Source organism: Vicugna pacos, chromosome 17, assembly GCF_048564905.1.
Source record: "Vicugna pacos chromosome 17, VicPac4, whole genome shotgun sequence".
Classification (NCBI taxonomy): Eukaryota; Metazoa; Chordata; class Mammalia; order Artiodactyla; family Camelidae; genus Vicugna; species Vicugna pacos.
In genome coordinates, this window is record NC_133003.1 from 52,428,607 (window position 1) to 52,443,998 (window position 15,392).

At 52.2% G+C, this 15,392-nt stretch overlaps 1 protein-coding gene across 4 annotated transcripts in view; it reads right to left on the reverse strand.

Annotated features, from left to right (window-relative positions):
- Positions 1-14,386, reverse strand: part of C17H3orf20 (chromosome 17 C3orf20 homolog) — a 63,320-nt gene extending 48,934 nt beyond the window's left edge. The window contains exons 1-4 of one of the 4 annotated variants that reach the window (XM_072941922.1): positions 14,297-14,386; positions 6,980-7,650; positions 6,096-6,236; positions 2,244-2,363 (exon numbers count right to left, since the gene is read on the reverse strand). In XM_072941922.1, coding sequence (XP_072798023.1) covers positions 2,244-2,363; positions 6,096-6,236; positions 6,980-7,466 — 748 coding nt within the window. In that variant the 5' untranslated portion in view covers positions 7,467-7,650; positions 14,297-14,386. The other 3 variants (XM_072941921.1, XM_072941923.1, XM_072941919.1) reach the window with 3 other exon arrangements.
- Between the last annotated feature and the right edge of the window lie 1,006 nt (positions 14,387-15,392).

The following is a 15,392-nucleotide window of genomic DNA, read 5'->3' on the forward strand; positions in this document are numbered from 1 at the left end:
AATAATCAGGTGAGCCTTGGTGGCTGAATTTCCAGAGGCATGCATTCAGGTCCTGCTTGCTTCTGAGCCTCTGCTGCCCACCTGGCTGGAGCCACATGATCTCCCTTGGCACATGCGGCTCGGCCTCACCTTGGTCTCAATAATAAACCATGGCTTCAGGGCCAGGGATATTGCTTAGGCTCCAAGTCAGCCCGGAAGGCCTCAGAATGGCGTCTTCCTAACTGTCAGCCAAGCCCTGGGGCTTCTGGCTGGTGCTTGGGTACCATCTCTGGTATCTGCCACCTTGAGTGGTTCCTGGTCCCTTCCCTGATGTCTCCTGCCACCAGAGACTTGGCCCTGGGGCCCAGTCACCTGCTGGCTGACCTCCTGGAACACCTGCTGGCCTGAGCATCCATTTCTGGCCTGCTCCTGGCTGCTTTGGGTCCCCAGGTGTGACCACCAGGAACCACTGCTGACAGGCTTCTCTCAGTTCTCTTCCCGTAAAGGTGGGATACTCTCCGGAAATGGCTGTTGTCCTCTCAGGAAGGAGGTCTAACTCCTGGAGCCTGTCAGCTCCAAGTGTGCATGGCCCTGAAACTGCAAAGGGGGCCCGCTGGCAAGGTGTGACAGCACGTGTGCATGGAACATAGCAGAGGTCCCAAACCCAAAGTAGCTTAAAACCACAATGACTCTATAATATGTTCTTCAAGCTAGGGTGCTGTAGCGTGAGGGCACGTATAATTAATAGTTATGCCAAGACAATAGCATAAATTGGGACTTTCTTGGGCAAGCCAGAACACACGGCTACTTATAAACTATTAAGGAAGGTTGACCATCCATCCTAGCATTCATTATGAGAATAATTCCCAAACAGTCTCAGGAGCCTGTAAGAAATGCAGCATCGCTGAGCATACATCCGAGTGAGAGTGATACAACAGCGCCGGGTGATCACACCTTCGGGTGGCAGCCAACAGTCATGTAGACGAAGAGACCAGCAGACATACGTAACTTTTGCTTTGCAACAGCCTTACTCAAGGCGTCCACCTTGAGGTCATGAGGAAGAAAAATGTCATGAAATCATGGAGTTTCCTGAGGATACTTTGTTTCCCCACAAAGTGTGTGCATCAATTTAGGGCCAGCTCAGGAGGGGATATGATAAACCAGAAGCACATGAATGGGATTCCAGACGTGATGCTCAGAGTGCGGAGAAAAATGCATCAACAGATATAAAGGACCAGAAGGAGCAAGGCGGGGGCAGCCGACATGCCCTGTGCAGGGAGGCTGAGGATGTCAACTCCTCGAGGAAAGTGCTCTTTGTCTCAGAGTCCACCTGTGTACCTCCAGCCTTCAGAACAGTGACCGACAACCAGCAACTGTTCAATAAACATTTGTTCACTGACCAAAAGGCTATAGGATCAACCTGATAGGGAAAATGAGGCCTGGAGGAAGCCAAATCACACAGCCAGCCCGGGTAGGCTAGGGAATAAAATCCAAGGTTCTCACCTTTCAGCGTTACCTCCAGTGTCTGTGGGACTCACTGGACAGTTTGAGCATCCTAACCCTCTGTGGGCCCCCCCGCAACTGCCTTGTGACCGTGGACCCCCCACCACTGCCTTGTGAGTGCAGTCTCCCCACCCCTGCCACTCTGCCTTCTCAGCCTGGGTGGTGCCCTGGGAGTTCCACGAGTCCTCCTCTGCCCTCTCCAGCCCAACTCATCTCTCCTGCAAGCTTCTGGGTGCACAGAGCTGCTCTGCTGTTTGCTCTCACCTGCCGCCTGTTCTCTCCCGCAAGCCCTTCCTTCTGCAACAGAACAGGAGTGCCCTCGATGTCTTTGTTTTCTGACCACACAAATTGGCCCAGGTGGGGACACACGGTTAGGTATCCAAATACCAGACCCTGGTTCCCCTACTTGCTGGATGAGTCTGGGCAACACAGAGAGGGGTGAGTATGGGATAATGTAGGAGATGGACGATGTAAGTTTGGTGAGGGTGTTGCCCCAGATGAGGGGAACCACATGAACAGAAATGGAGCACTTGCAAACATTCAAATGACGAGATCGCACAGTGGAGTGAGTGGGTTGAGATATGTCACCTTTTACAGGAAAGAATCTGTCAATAGCTGTTGGGCCTCCAGCCAGGGCAGCTGTGAATCCTTCCTACCAGAAAATCAGATCAAACCATCGACCCACAGTAACTCTTCTAAACCCCTCCCCTCCCCACCTGACCCAAGACGGGTCAGAAGGTCTCACCGGGAAGCACTGTTACCTGTTTTCTTCTTGCCTTCCTTCCCGGTTGAGAGGGAGAAGCTCAGGCAGCCAGTAGAGGACTCGTAGACCAGCTGGTACGGCGAGTTCACGCCCATGGCGGGGATGTTCGTGGGAGACTCTGGAGCGCAACAGAGAGGGATTCTGCTTTCAATTTGTACATTTCAATTTGCTTTTAAACAGAAGTGTAATGATAGATATTTTGTCCCAGCAGTATGGTAGGTCAGATATTCTAAAGTGACCGGTTGTTACAAAACAACCAGATTCTGGAAGAAAAAGATTTCTTAATGCTGGAGGAAGCCCATAGTAATTAAGAGAAATCTTTAAAGTCCCTCTACAGTGCCCCTCCCACCCCCCCCCCAATGTGATGCAATGACATCAGAGCAGGGAGTAGCAAGCAAGCACGAAAGGTGACGTCGCTCTAAGGATAAATGCAGGTGGAACTCTGCACTAGCTCAGGAGAATCAACACTGGACTGGCTGGAAGGGAACTGAGAGCAAGCTGCTTCCCTTATCTGAGCCACAGAAACCAGATGCTTCTTCAACAACTGATCAGTCTTTTGCAGAATCACACTGTCTTGTGCAAGATCATTTGGTACCTGACCACTTAAGATTTAAAATTAAGCTCCCCTTCACTTGTGGCAAATCTCGATCATTCTTCTATAAACCTCATCAAACCACTTGCTTAATCTTCCCCCAAATACGGTCATCTCACTGGTTGGGCATGAAACTGCTAGGAAATGTTAAGCAATTCATCACAGCTCATTCAAATTCATTAAAGGAAAATGGCAAACCTGACCTCATGTGTAGGCAAAAGCAACAGCCACAGGCTGCATACTGGATGACGCAAACACACGATCACTTCACTGGGGATCCAAAGGCTGAAATCAGGGCCAGATGAGGAGAACTAACCAGGGCCAACGTTGGGAAAGACGGAACAAAACCAGTCAACCCCTGACCGTGTAGGGAAAATTCACCAAGAAAGCATTATGTAGCAAGAACTGTATACAGCTTGAGACCCTCTGCCCCCAAATCCCTCCCCTGGCAGATTAATCTTAATAACCAGTTCAACAGCAGTGAGAAGCAATGTGCATCAAGCTGCACATTACAATATGTATTATGCTAATAGCAAAAACCTGGAAACCTAACCATTTGGTTAATTACGGAACATGAGTGTTAGGAGTCTACACTCACTCAAAATGATAATTACTAAAGGAATACAGCCATTGGAAAACACTGTGTATGCCAAGAAAAGGAAACAGAAACAGAAAAATCACCATATTCTTAGAAAATACGTGTGTGTGTGTGTGTGTATACACACACACAGAGAGAGAGAGGGAGAGAGGCCCCACAAAGGAAAGTACAAAAGTGAAAAATAGCTATTCTGTAAAGATGGCAAGATTATCTGGTTTTCTTTTTTTTTTTTGGTACTTGTTTTATTTAATAATATTGCCATCAACTAAAAATCAAGGAGCAGTCTAGTTTTCTTTGCTGACAAGCCAGGACCAGCAGGCACTGGACAGGGGAACAGGCAGAAAGGAACGCTATCACCGAGGAAACACAAGCTTAGCGGCAGGCACGCTGCGGCAGGCAGGCAGGAAGACCAGCGCGCACTCGGCTACAGCTCGGGGCTACCTCAGCAGCTAAAGGGTCTAGAAAAGCAAAATTCATGTGAAACAGACCAACGAGAGTTTGAACGTTCCTCTCAAAGCCCTGGGAGAGCTATCTAATTCAATCTTCTAGGATGAACGCTTTTCCAAAAGAAATAGATCACTCCCTTATTTATATTTTGTCACTGAGATTTCCTTTTCAAACTCTAGGCTTGCTTAGAGAGGAGCGCCAGGAACAGACGTGCCAGCGAGTGGAGAGCTTTCCTGGGGAGCGCGACGGAGGAGAGGCTTCTTCAGAGCTCTGCTGATGCAGCGGGATGAAGGAGTCACCGAGAGGCCCTCTGCAGATGCTCCTCCACTGGGTCAACCACAGCCCACGAGGGACGCGAGAAGCCCCTGCGTCCCAGGGGGAAAGCCTGCGACCAGCAAGATGCTTGAGCGCCTTGTGAGGCGGAGGTGCCTGCGTGAGCACAGCTTCCCCTTCAGGTGACGGGACGCCGCGCCCTGGCAGGAGAGCTCCACGCAGGCCTGAGGGTGGGCGGTTGGGCCGGAGCCACCAGGACCCTCCCACGGACCCGCCGGCCCACACGGCAGACCACCGGGCAGCCCCTTCCCGAATGAGGTGCACCTCCAAGCCCTCCGCGGGAGTGCAGGCGCAGAACCCCGTCCGGGGCTAAGCGTCTGCACAGGCGGTTGGAGCACAAGGAGAGGACCCACAGCTGATCCCGGACAGAGCAGCAGGTCCCGTCCCCCTGAAGCAGGGAGCCCCACTTCATGGGAAACAGTGGAGGGGGTGCTTGATCGGGACTTTACCTCAGAAAGGGAAACCAGAGTTTATCAAAATAACCTTCTCTATCTTACATTTAACAAAAATTCGTTGATATTATAAGCACATGCTAATCCTTATACGAAATAAAAACGCCTGTGTTGATTTTTTTCTTCAATGGCTGCACAATAGCAATAAAACACGAGCCCCCTCACGTTTGGAAAACTATCCCAGGGCTTTGCCAGTGTTTGTTTTAACCCTTTGATGCCCAAACCGCCCTTTCTCCATGCAGTGGTCCCCGAGCCGACGCTCCGGCTCTGGCAGTTAGCCAGTTCCGCCCCGGCACTTCACGGGTGGCTCCCGGGGGCACACACGGCTTGGCTGCACCGTGTGTGTGTACACACAGCATCACATGCTTAACCTCCGACCACCGAGCGAAGCCTGGCAAACATTCAGGGCAGGGAGGGATGCTAAATGAGGAGGGGTTTCATAGGTGAGGGACAGATGGTTACGGGGTATTAAGTTTTATATTTTCACCCTATGAAACCTCCTGACAATGAGGACTGTGAGGTGCTCAAAAGGAACACTTGCGCACCCACCAAGGCTGAGACACGAGGAGTCGCCGTGTCTTTGGGATCGCAGGACGCTCCCCTCTCCCTCTGCAGAGACTGCCCCCCAGTGCCACGCCGTGACCCACTCAGCTTCCATGCTTGTGCTTTGTATGATGTACCCTCAGGCAATACATTGCTTTTTTGTTCTTTCAAACTTTACTTAATAGTATTGCACCAAATGTGTCCTCCCGCTGCAGAACACTATGTTGCAGTTTATCTACGTGGATATGTGTGCTTTCGCGCTCGGTTCATTTTCACGTCTCATTATGTCCCATCACCTAAGAAGACTGTGACTGATTTTTCTCCTGCTGATGGACATTTAGTTTGTTTCCATTTTTTTCCGCTCCAAACAATTCTGCAATAAACATTCTAGTATGACTTCTTGCACACGTGTGAGTTTCTCGAGGGCAATGCAACTCTCAAGAGTGGCCTGTGGCCTGGCATGAATCCACACCAGGCCATGACCAGGTGAGCCCAAAGACGGAGAATAAACACTTAGAAGACTGAGCAATTTGATGCTGCTGTGACGTCATTACCGTGTCTTTTAATGAGGCCAGAAATTTTACAAACTGGTCCTTCACCGCAGACAGTCTGAGCAGCACAGCTCTGGGGAACGATCGAGCAGAGAAACCACCGGGTTGTAAGATGCCAGGGCATCCCCCACTTGCAGAGACCACCAAGCTGCTCTCCACGGGAACCGTACCGACTTACATGCTCACCTGCAGCCTCCGAGAATCCCTGCTGCTCCACGTCCGCCTCAGCTCTTAGAAATGACAAAGGTTTCAACTGAGGGCTTGGCTTGTCCCCTGCACTCCTGTTGGCATTGTTTGACCTCCCCCACCTAAGAGCCGAAGCTCAGGCACCCACCTTTCCTCATCTGTGCAACTCCAGAGCCACCTTTTCCGACGGTGCCAATCAGGAAGTCGAAAGCCATCTCCTTGGCTTTGAGGTGGAGGAGCTGGCTGGCCTCCACAAAGCGCCTCGTAATGTCCAGGGGGTTGGCGTCTACTAAAGGAATCAACAGAGGCAACTCATTTCCCTCCAGCACGGGGCTAACGCTTCCAGAAGAGGACCTCCATACACGGTCCAGGAAGTAAGGGGGAGCGGAGACCTACTCCCAGGAGAGTGAGCGTGAGGGGGCCTGATTTGAGGACCTCGGGCTCCCAAGACCTGTCAGGTGGCACCTTGCCTTCTGCCCCCCTTGCCCTCCTCTCTTCCTACCCACAGGCCTGGGGACCGATGCTGTTGGCACTCAGATAACTCAGAATCCCTTACGGATGCAGCTCTAGGTCCTTGATCTCGGGATGACACCCTCACTGCGGACAGATCCCAGTACTCACGACTCTCCTGGTTCTGGCTCCACTTGGCTATCTCGCTACCCACCCTCCAGCCCTCCCGGCTCGCCCTTTCCCTGGGGTGCTGCTGCTCTCCACCTCTGCATGGGTTCCACAAACGCCACCCTCCAGTACCTCTGCCCTCCCACTGTTCTCATGGCCAACCTCTCAACCTGGCCTGGCAAAGCTGGGGGAACGGGAGGAAAAGAGAACAGAGGGAGTGAAAGGATGATTCTTGAGGGTGGCTTCGGGAAGGAGTTCAGCTGCAAAGCTGACCCTCGTCTGACACCTCTTCACAGCGCATCCTCACATACCTGTCTCGGCATGGGTGTGCGGTGGACACAGACACGTGTCCAGGCCAGCGCTTCCCGGCCCAGAGAAAATGCGACTCCGGCGCGCCAGCCTTGCCAGACTTACCTGACACGGACTCCACCATGGCCTTCATCTTCAGGGTGAGGAGCTCTGTCAGCAGGTGGATGGACTGCCGCTGGAACCTGCGCAGGGTCTCCTGGCTGGAGGCCGCCCGGTGGCTGTGGCTGTGGCTGTGGCTGTGAGAGTGGGTGCGGAACTTGGCCGGCCCCGCGGATGCGGACAGCTTCGGCAGCGGGAGCACCGGCGGGGGTGGCTTCTTCTGCGTGGGGGCCTGCACGGGGGCTGGTTCCACAAGCATCATGGGCGGGGCTCCAATGCTGATCTCCAGGCCCAGGATGTCAGATGGGGTGGGGATCATGGGGTCGGTGATCAGCTCCTCCCAGGTGAACTCAAAGATGTTTCTGATGCCCTTGGGTACAGAGATGCCGGCGTTCCGGCAGACGAGGAGCAGCCTGGAGATTTGCGCCAGCAGCCTGGGGGCCGTGGCGGTGCATTGCTGGTACAGGTTTCGGGTACTCTTGCCGTCATTCATGCTTCCAGGGCATGTGTGCCGCTAGGTGACCCTGTCCATCGCAGACAAGGAGACCTTCAGCAGTAAGGAGGCCTGGCACACCGACAGCTGCACACGGAGCCCAAGTTCTACTAAGGCAAGGCCTTGGGGACAGACAGGATGGAAGTGCTGGCACGGCCCTTACAGGTCATTGAGCCAGTGCAGCCTGTCCAGGAGGATAAAGAAATATTTGGTCACTCTCCCCACGGAGGGCAAAACGACACCCCTCCACATCAGAGACCACGTTAGCGAGTCACCACGGGGAAGAGCAGGCTCCCCAAACAGTTCAGGGACAGTCGCATAAACGGGGTGCCTCTGGAGGGGCCCTGGGCAGGAGGAGGGGAAAGGACGGGGAAGGGACGGGGGTTCCCACGCACCTTCTGCAGTCAGAGAGCTGAGGGTGGAAGACCTGCTTGTGGTCTATCAATGAAAACCTGCAAAGACAAAAGACGTTTCCTTGGTTTTCTCCAGAGGAAGATGACATGGGAGCTCCTGGCTGCATGGCAATGGAAACGACAAGGACAGTGACTTTCCTGAATTCCACGACCAGTATCATTTACCACAAACCATCGAATCTAGAACCTGATGTAATTTATCGTTAAGATGAACCCTTTTAGGAGAAAGAAAAAAATCAGCGTAAGATGCCATTGACCGTAGGACACATCCCAGTGTCAGAGAGGTTCAAGCGGGAACACATGTCCCTTAAAATCGACGAGAGAAAAGACCTCCCCACGTCAGCAGAGCTTCTAGAGGGGCCTGAGACTCCGTCAATCGGGCAGACGTGGCAGCAAGGTTAGCAAACGCCATCAGGCGGTGGTTTTTAAGCTGATGTATTTCTAAACTGTGTTTTATTCTTACCTTCTTAACGCGCACCAAAAACAGACCACTGGTGGGAGAGGGAGTGTGGACACCCTGATGAGCACAAAGACGGCTAGAAAGATCCAGAGACGGACATCCAGGGCTCCGTAACCAGACCTGAAAGCTTCATCCACCGGGTCAAAGTGGGCCCCACGAGGACGCTCTTCAGTAACGTGTCAGCACAGCCACACGGGCAAAAACGCTTACGTTTAGCGCCTCTTGATCGTGTGCTACACAGAAATGATTTCTTTCTTTTAATCCCTGAGGGGCTTTGTGAGAATAGGAGCTGCTGTAAAGGATGCTCGAGAATCCAGAACACGTAGGAAAGGCTGATCTGAGGGAAGCTGAGAGCAGAGCAGGGCGGGCTCCTCCGTCGCCTTTGCCAGCATTTCCACGCGGGGTGGGCCAGCTGCCCGCTGTCTGACCGAGGCGGCCCCAGCAGCACACCAGGCGCGTCGGCTGTTAGGGCAGAGGCTGCTGGCTGGGCGTCGAACACCCCTTGTTACTGCAGACTTCCAACCATCAGCTCTACCACCTTCCATCCTGACCCCACACCCACTACGTCCACGGCCCTTTCCTCCCTTCAGTCCTCATCCTTCTGCCCTTACAACCACGTCCTCTGGAGCCACCCCAAGTGTGCGACCCCAAGACCGTGCCCCGGTGCACACCCTCAGCATTCACAGAACAGGCGCACGGCCACGATCTGGCGCGGCCACCCTGGGTGAGGAGGCTGACGTCTCTCTGGTTCCCCTGACGAGGAATTGGAGGCTTACAGAGACAGGGCTCGTGGTCGGGCGTCACCTGCCTGCAGAACCCAGCACAGAGGCCTCTGCAAGCAGGACGTGACTCCGCCAGGCCTGCGAGCCGCCTGCCCACCTATCAGCAACAAAGCCTCCAAGGAACAAGAGGCCCATAGAGCAAAGCCTTCTGACATCCAGCTGGTCTGCAGATTAAGTGGCTTTCTACGACCATTTGCTGACCCCCGGCATCTCTATTCCTCAGCTTCGGAGACACAGAAAAATAGGTTCATTTTTGAAATGATAAATCTACAGAACAAAGAAACCATTCAGAATCTCGGTCATCTGGGCAACCAGCCAGAGAGATCTGACCCTGACCATGCAGGGCAGACTTGTTTTAAAGCCAGGACTCAAATGAAGAGAAGACGAATACAATCCTTGAAATGTTAAGTGGTGTGAGGAGCTCCCCCCTCCCCCGGCAGTGTCCTTCTTCTGAGGTTAATTTTGAAGATTGTCTTACAGATAAAAAAGCTGGTTGTTAGAACAGCTTTATTGGGATATAATTCACATACCATCATAATGCACCCTTTTAAAGTATATGGAAGTTTTAGTACATTCACAGCCGTGTGGCCGTCATCACCACCTAATTTTAGAGCCCCCCACCCCCACCCCACCCAGAGAAGCTTGTTAGCGGTCACGCCCCGGCCCCCCCTCGGGCCCCCCCCACAGGTTCCTCCGGGACGGTTCACGTAACGGCGTCACACGAGGCGTGGCGTTCTGTGGCTGGCTGCTCCCCCTTGTCCTGTCGAGGTTCGTCCGTGCTACAGCACGTCCCTGTGTCAGTACTTCATTCATACAGTACCTCACCACAGGAGAGAACACAATGTGTTGATCCGCTCAGTACGTGACGCTCCCACTGTCTGGCTGTTGTGAATAGCGCTGCTGTGAACACTCAGGGACAAGTTTTCGTGTGGACAGATGCTCACATTCTCTCAGGTTACAGCCAGGAATGGAATCGCTGGGTCATGAGTACCTGAGCGTTGAACATTTTCAGGAACTGCCAGGCTGGTTTCCAGAGTGGCTGCACCACTTTATAGTTCTTTCACAAACCACGGATGAGGTGTAAGGCTCCCCACCTCCTCCCTTGTGCCTGTCTCTTTGTTTCCCAGAGCGGGTGGCGCGGTGTCTCGCTGTGCGTTTGCTCTGCACTTCCCCGGTGGCCAGAGATGCTGGGCATCTTCTCGTGTTTACTGGCCAACTTACACCCTCCTTGGGGAACAGTCTGTTCCGACCTAAAAGCCGTTTGTTTTTTAGAGAAATGTCATTTTAAATTAAATACAAAAATAACCTTTATTTATTATCATATATTCATCTCTTCGAAATTCAGCTACAGTTGACCGTGTGACTACATTCTACCCTGCGAGACGAAGGTGGAGCTGTTGGGTGGGACCCTGGAAATCTTTCCAGAGGTGTCTGTCTCCACAGAGAGAACTTTTTTTCCTTACTCACCGCCCTTTTCTTTCTTCTTGTCTAGAATGGATGAGATAGCTGCAGCTTGGCAGCCATCTGGAGCCATGAGGGTACAGTGAGGACGGAAGCCATGCATCAGAGGAGAGCAAGAGAGCCCGGCCTCCTGCTCCCATCGTGACACCCCCACACCAGCACTTCAACACCTGCCTCCAAACTTGGGATGAGCCCCTAGTCCTTCTAGGCCATTTCATTCAGGCCTCTTTCCCTGCAGTCAAATGTGACTCCTGACAGCCAGCTGTGCTGGGACAACGCCTCTCCCTCCTTCCCACACGTCCAGCTTTCATTCTGCCAGCCATGCATTCTTCCATCACTGAGACACGGGCCTTGCCCTCAAGTAGTCCAGTATTTAACAGGCAGAAGAGACTTACAAAACTGATTTATGAAATCACCAGGGTCACACTACAGAAAAATGTACAAAGGCCATGAAAACTGAAGACAGAAGTCTAAAGGAAGCCACACTGAAGGCTTTCAGAAAAGATGAGTATGAATTTGCCAGGCAGGTAAGGAGGAGAAGGCATTGTTGGCAAAAAGAACAGTATGTGCGGAGGAACGGAGACATTTAAAGCATGGCGGGTTCACAGAGCCGCGAAACCCATCAGTAAGGCTGGAGTTTGGGGGTCTGTGGGAGAGGGAGCAGACGAAGACGGAAAAGGGGTCCAGAACCAGATCGCGAAGGGCCTGTATGCTGTGCTGAAGAATCCGCGTTTGTCCTGTAACGATACACTCAACACGGGCACCCAAATGTACTGTCTTTAAGTGCCGGTTGCGTGCCATGTGGTCTCATCTCTGCAAGTGGAGGGCAGGCACCACGTCATCTTCTGCTCTTACAGTCTCCACGATGCTAAGTATGACGCTAGGTGAGCCGCCACGTGCCAGGAAATAAAAATATTTGTGGCATCAGAGTCCAGCAGACAGCTAAGAGACCCCTGCAGACGGCTGCAGACAAAGCTTCAATTAACAGTTCCCACAGAAACGTGAGAAGATGGTGGGAGACGCTTACAAAGGCTATGGAAGAGGCCCACGGGCCCAGCGTCTTCATTCAGCGACCTGCTGCCTGTCCCCTCCAAGCGGGCTCGGGGCAGGACAGAGATGAGGGAGGGGCGCGCACGCACAGGCCACAGTGACAAGTCAGGAAGGGGCAGAAGGGGAGCCCAGAAAAGGCAGGTCACTGGCGGCTAAGAGCCCGGGCCGCACCGCCTTGAGCCCAGCACTGTGGACACCAGGCCCCGCCTCCCAGGACCGTGAGGACTAAGTGAGGTCACGGGCGTTCAGGGCTGGCACGGTGCCCAGCACAGAGCTAAGTGTTCAATGAATGTGAAGTAGAGAAAGATAATTATTTGAAGTGGTTGAAGGAGGCTGCACAATGGCAAGGACAAACTGGTGCGGAAGTAGAAGCTGACTAGTGAACGAGGAGGGGCAGGAAGAGCGCTCCGTTGATGGGAACGGCGCTCGTTCAGCCTGCAGGCTCTCAACAGCCTGGCATGTTTAGGGAACTGCGAGTAACTAGGGGACGCTCCAGGTTACAGGGAGAGGGGTTGTGTGGAAGGGGCGGCAGCGGTCTGCAGAGAGGAGCTGGTGTGAAAGGCTGAACCTGGACTTCATCTTACCAGCGACGGGAAACCACAGAAGGACGGCCAGCGAAGGCGGCACCTGTATTTCAGGAGCCGGCAGTGTAGTGGGAAGAGCCTGGGGTGTGTGGCTGTGGTGGGGGCTGACCAAGGTGGGAACTGCACCCACAGCTCTCTGATTTCATCCTACAGTGAAAGAGACATTTCCAGCCCTTGGTGCACCTGGAAGAGCACTTCAGAAGGCACAGAACCAGCCAAGCCGCAGGGGTACCCAGTGGGGTGCAAGGAGAGCAGCGGTGAAAAACGGGAAAGCTCTGAACGGGCTTTGGAAAAACCAAGGCACTCAACCAAGAAGGAAGTTGAGGGGGAAATTCAGGCACAGATTTTAAAAAAGGGCATACTTCCGTCTCACACCGGCACTGATCCAAGAATACATTTTGGGGTAGAAGTTGTATCCATCCATTTACTTGAAAACAAAAGTAAACTTAGTTCTCTCAGGTTATCTGGTCCCGATTTTCTTTGCTGTTTTCTCTTGCTTCCGTCTCTCTCTGGTTTTAAGCAGAATGCTTTTGATGAGAACAGTGAGCATCCAGAGGAACCCGCGCGACTGCTACCCTGGGAGCAAGCGCAGCTGCCGGCGAGGATGGGCCAGAGAATACGCTGCACCCGACGTGCAAAAGAGCTGGAGACAGAATTAGGAAGATTAACAGATGCCGTCCTCTCCATCACTGCGTAAGGAATGTTCTGGACATGCGTGAATGCTCTGAGCAGACAGGGGAAGAAAGGGCTGAGCTACAGAAAGAGGAGGACTGACGCAGGCAGAGCGGGGCGTGTCCGCGGGACCACGCTTAACTGCCTGCTGCCCAGGAAGCTGCACCCACGGCCGCCGCTAGTCCTCAGGGGGGATTCACTCAACCACCTGCATCCTCCACCAGGGGGATTCACTGTGGTGCCAAGGGTCCTTAAGATGAGTCTCCTGGTAAGACCCGTCAAGAGACAAAAAAAGATCAACCCTTCAACCCAGTGATTTCAGTTCTGACAGTAACGCCCAAGGGAACGGTTTACAAAGGGGGAGGGAAGGTACTTGGATAAAGACAGTTAAACCCAACAGAACGATGCTTGTAGCCACTTCACTCCTGCTAGTGAAATAACACAGCCAGCCACCAACTGAGGGTGTTTAACAACGACGTAGATTAACTTGACGAACTATTAGGCAGCAAAAAATAAACTGAGCTCAGTCTTAGAAAAGATGTTAAACTGAGAAAGGAAACCACAAGTGGGTAGATCTACACTGATTACAGGTCCCATAAACACTGATGCAGATCACAACTGGAAGCAGAGATACAAAGCCTTTCCTTTTTAAGGTAAAGATAATATTTCCAGAAAGAAGACAATAAACATGGGCCCCCTGCAAAGACAGCAGCATGTCCTCAGACAGGCTTGTGACCGGGGGCCTGGGCGGCAAGCAGGGTCCCTTCTTGTTTCCTACTTTTCATGAACTTCCCTGAAGCACCGGGACTGTCCACGCAGAGAGGAGCGGGGTGGGAGTGAGGGGTCCAGAGCTCCACCCCCTGTTCAAGAGCAGGGACACTTACTTGCTGTTAATGGCCAAGCAGAAACAGGACACAGTGTACCCCCGAGAAAGGGCTTGCAACCAGGCGAAACTGCCAGCGAGCAGGCGAGCTTACAGCTGGTGAGAACCTGGCCGTCAGAAGGGCAGTGTGGGGAAAGACGCTGTACAAACGGAGGGTGGAAGAGTAGTACTTTATGCTGGACAGACAGACGTCTACCAGGCCTGCATACAAACGGCCGAGGATTTACTGAGAAACCCGGCAGCAGATCACATGAAGCCTGGGCGGCAGGTCGTCACTGAAACACCCTGCTTCACCTGCCTTTTCTGATTAACCCGTTCTCCCAGACAATCGTCTACACCACCCCACCGTTCTCCCAACTCCGCCCCCACGCGGACTTCGAATGTTAAGCGGACGCCCATGGCCCACACCAGCAGAGGCCTCACCACCAACCTGCCGCACACGCAGGAGCGAGGACCAGGGGAGTTTCACTTTCTCTCACGGTTTTCCGCAGGCCAACACACTCTTCTCAATCATCACCATCCTACCTTAGCCATGTAGTTTCTTGCAGGAACTGCTTGACATACAACTGACTTAGTTCAATTCACTGGCTGAAAAGAAATGAAGCACATATGGCGTGGCTGTGCTGCGCTGCACTAACTGTAAAGACCAGTACCCACCTCCATTCCAAGTTCTAAATTCTACTGCCTCACCTGTGTGTCACAACAAGCTTAGCCGAGAGCCATCCTGCACGCTGCACTACGGCTTTAAGAGGAAATAAATTATCCCTCAAGTTTTTGGCAAATGCACAGCTAAACATAGCAGGAATCTCATGTATATGGATTTAAAGTTTCTCCTTTGGGAATTCTGCAAGCAAACAAAATGATTTATTTAGCCAATTCAAGCGAACTGTATCAAAACACACTCAGGCCCCAAGAAAAGATTACAATGAAAACAAATAATTCAAAGCAATTTCTGATCCAAAACACTTTGCTTAGCTCCACACAGCCTGAATGAGCTGTGGTCATGCTTTCTGACAGGAGATTTCAGCACTGCCGGCTCCCAAGTTCAACACAGCCACAGGAGTATTGTAACTGCTTCATGCAGCCTGGAAGAGGTCTTTTTGCCAATCCTTCAGTTACTAATGGGAGAGTTGTGTACAGACCACAAAGCGTGTAAAAACAGGTCATTTACAATTGTGCTGTGCACTCAGTACCACTAGACGTGTGTCTTTCGAGCATCTGAAATGCGGTTAATATAAGGAACTACACTTTAATTTGACTACATTTAAAACTTGATAATCAATCCAGTAAACTTTTCAACATGTTTTAAGTATGTCTGGAACAACATAGGTATGTGAATCTACTTTTTCAAATGTATTATTTCATGAACTCTAAACACAGATCATGCATTCCTCGTGAAAATCTGGCATCTGAATTAAGACGCACCGTAAGTGAGCACACAGTGGATTTTGAAGACTTGATGTGAACAGAAATGTAAAACACCCCATCAGCACCTTCTGTTCATGGATTAAGTGTTGAAATACTTCAGATGCACCGGACTGACGCACAGCCGACCCTCGAACAGGGTCTAAACCGCGTGGGTCCGCCTTCAGGCGGACTTCTTCAACAGGACCACAGCAGC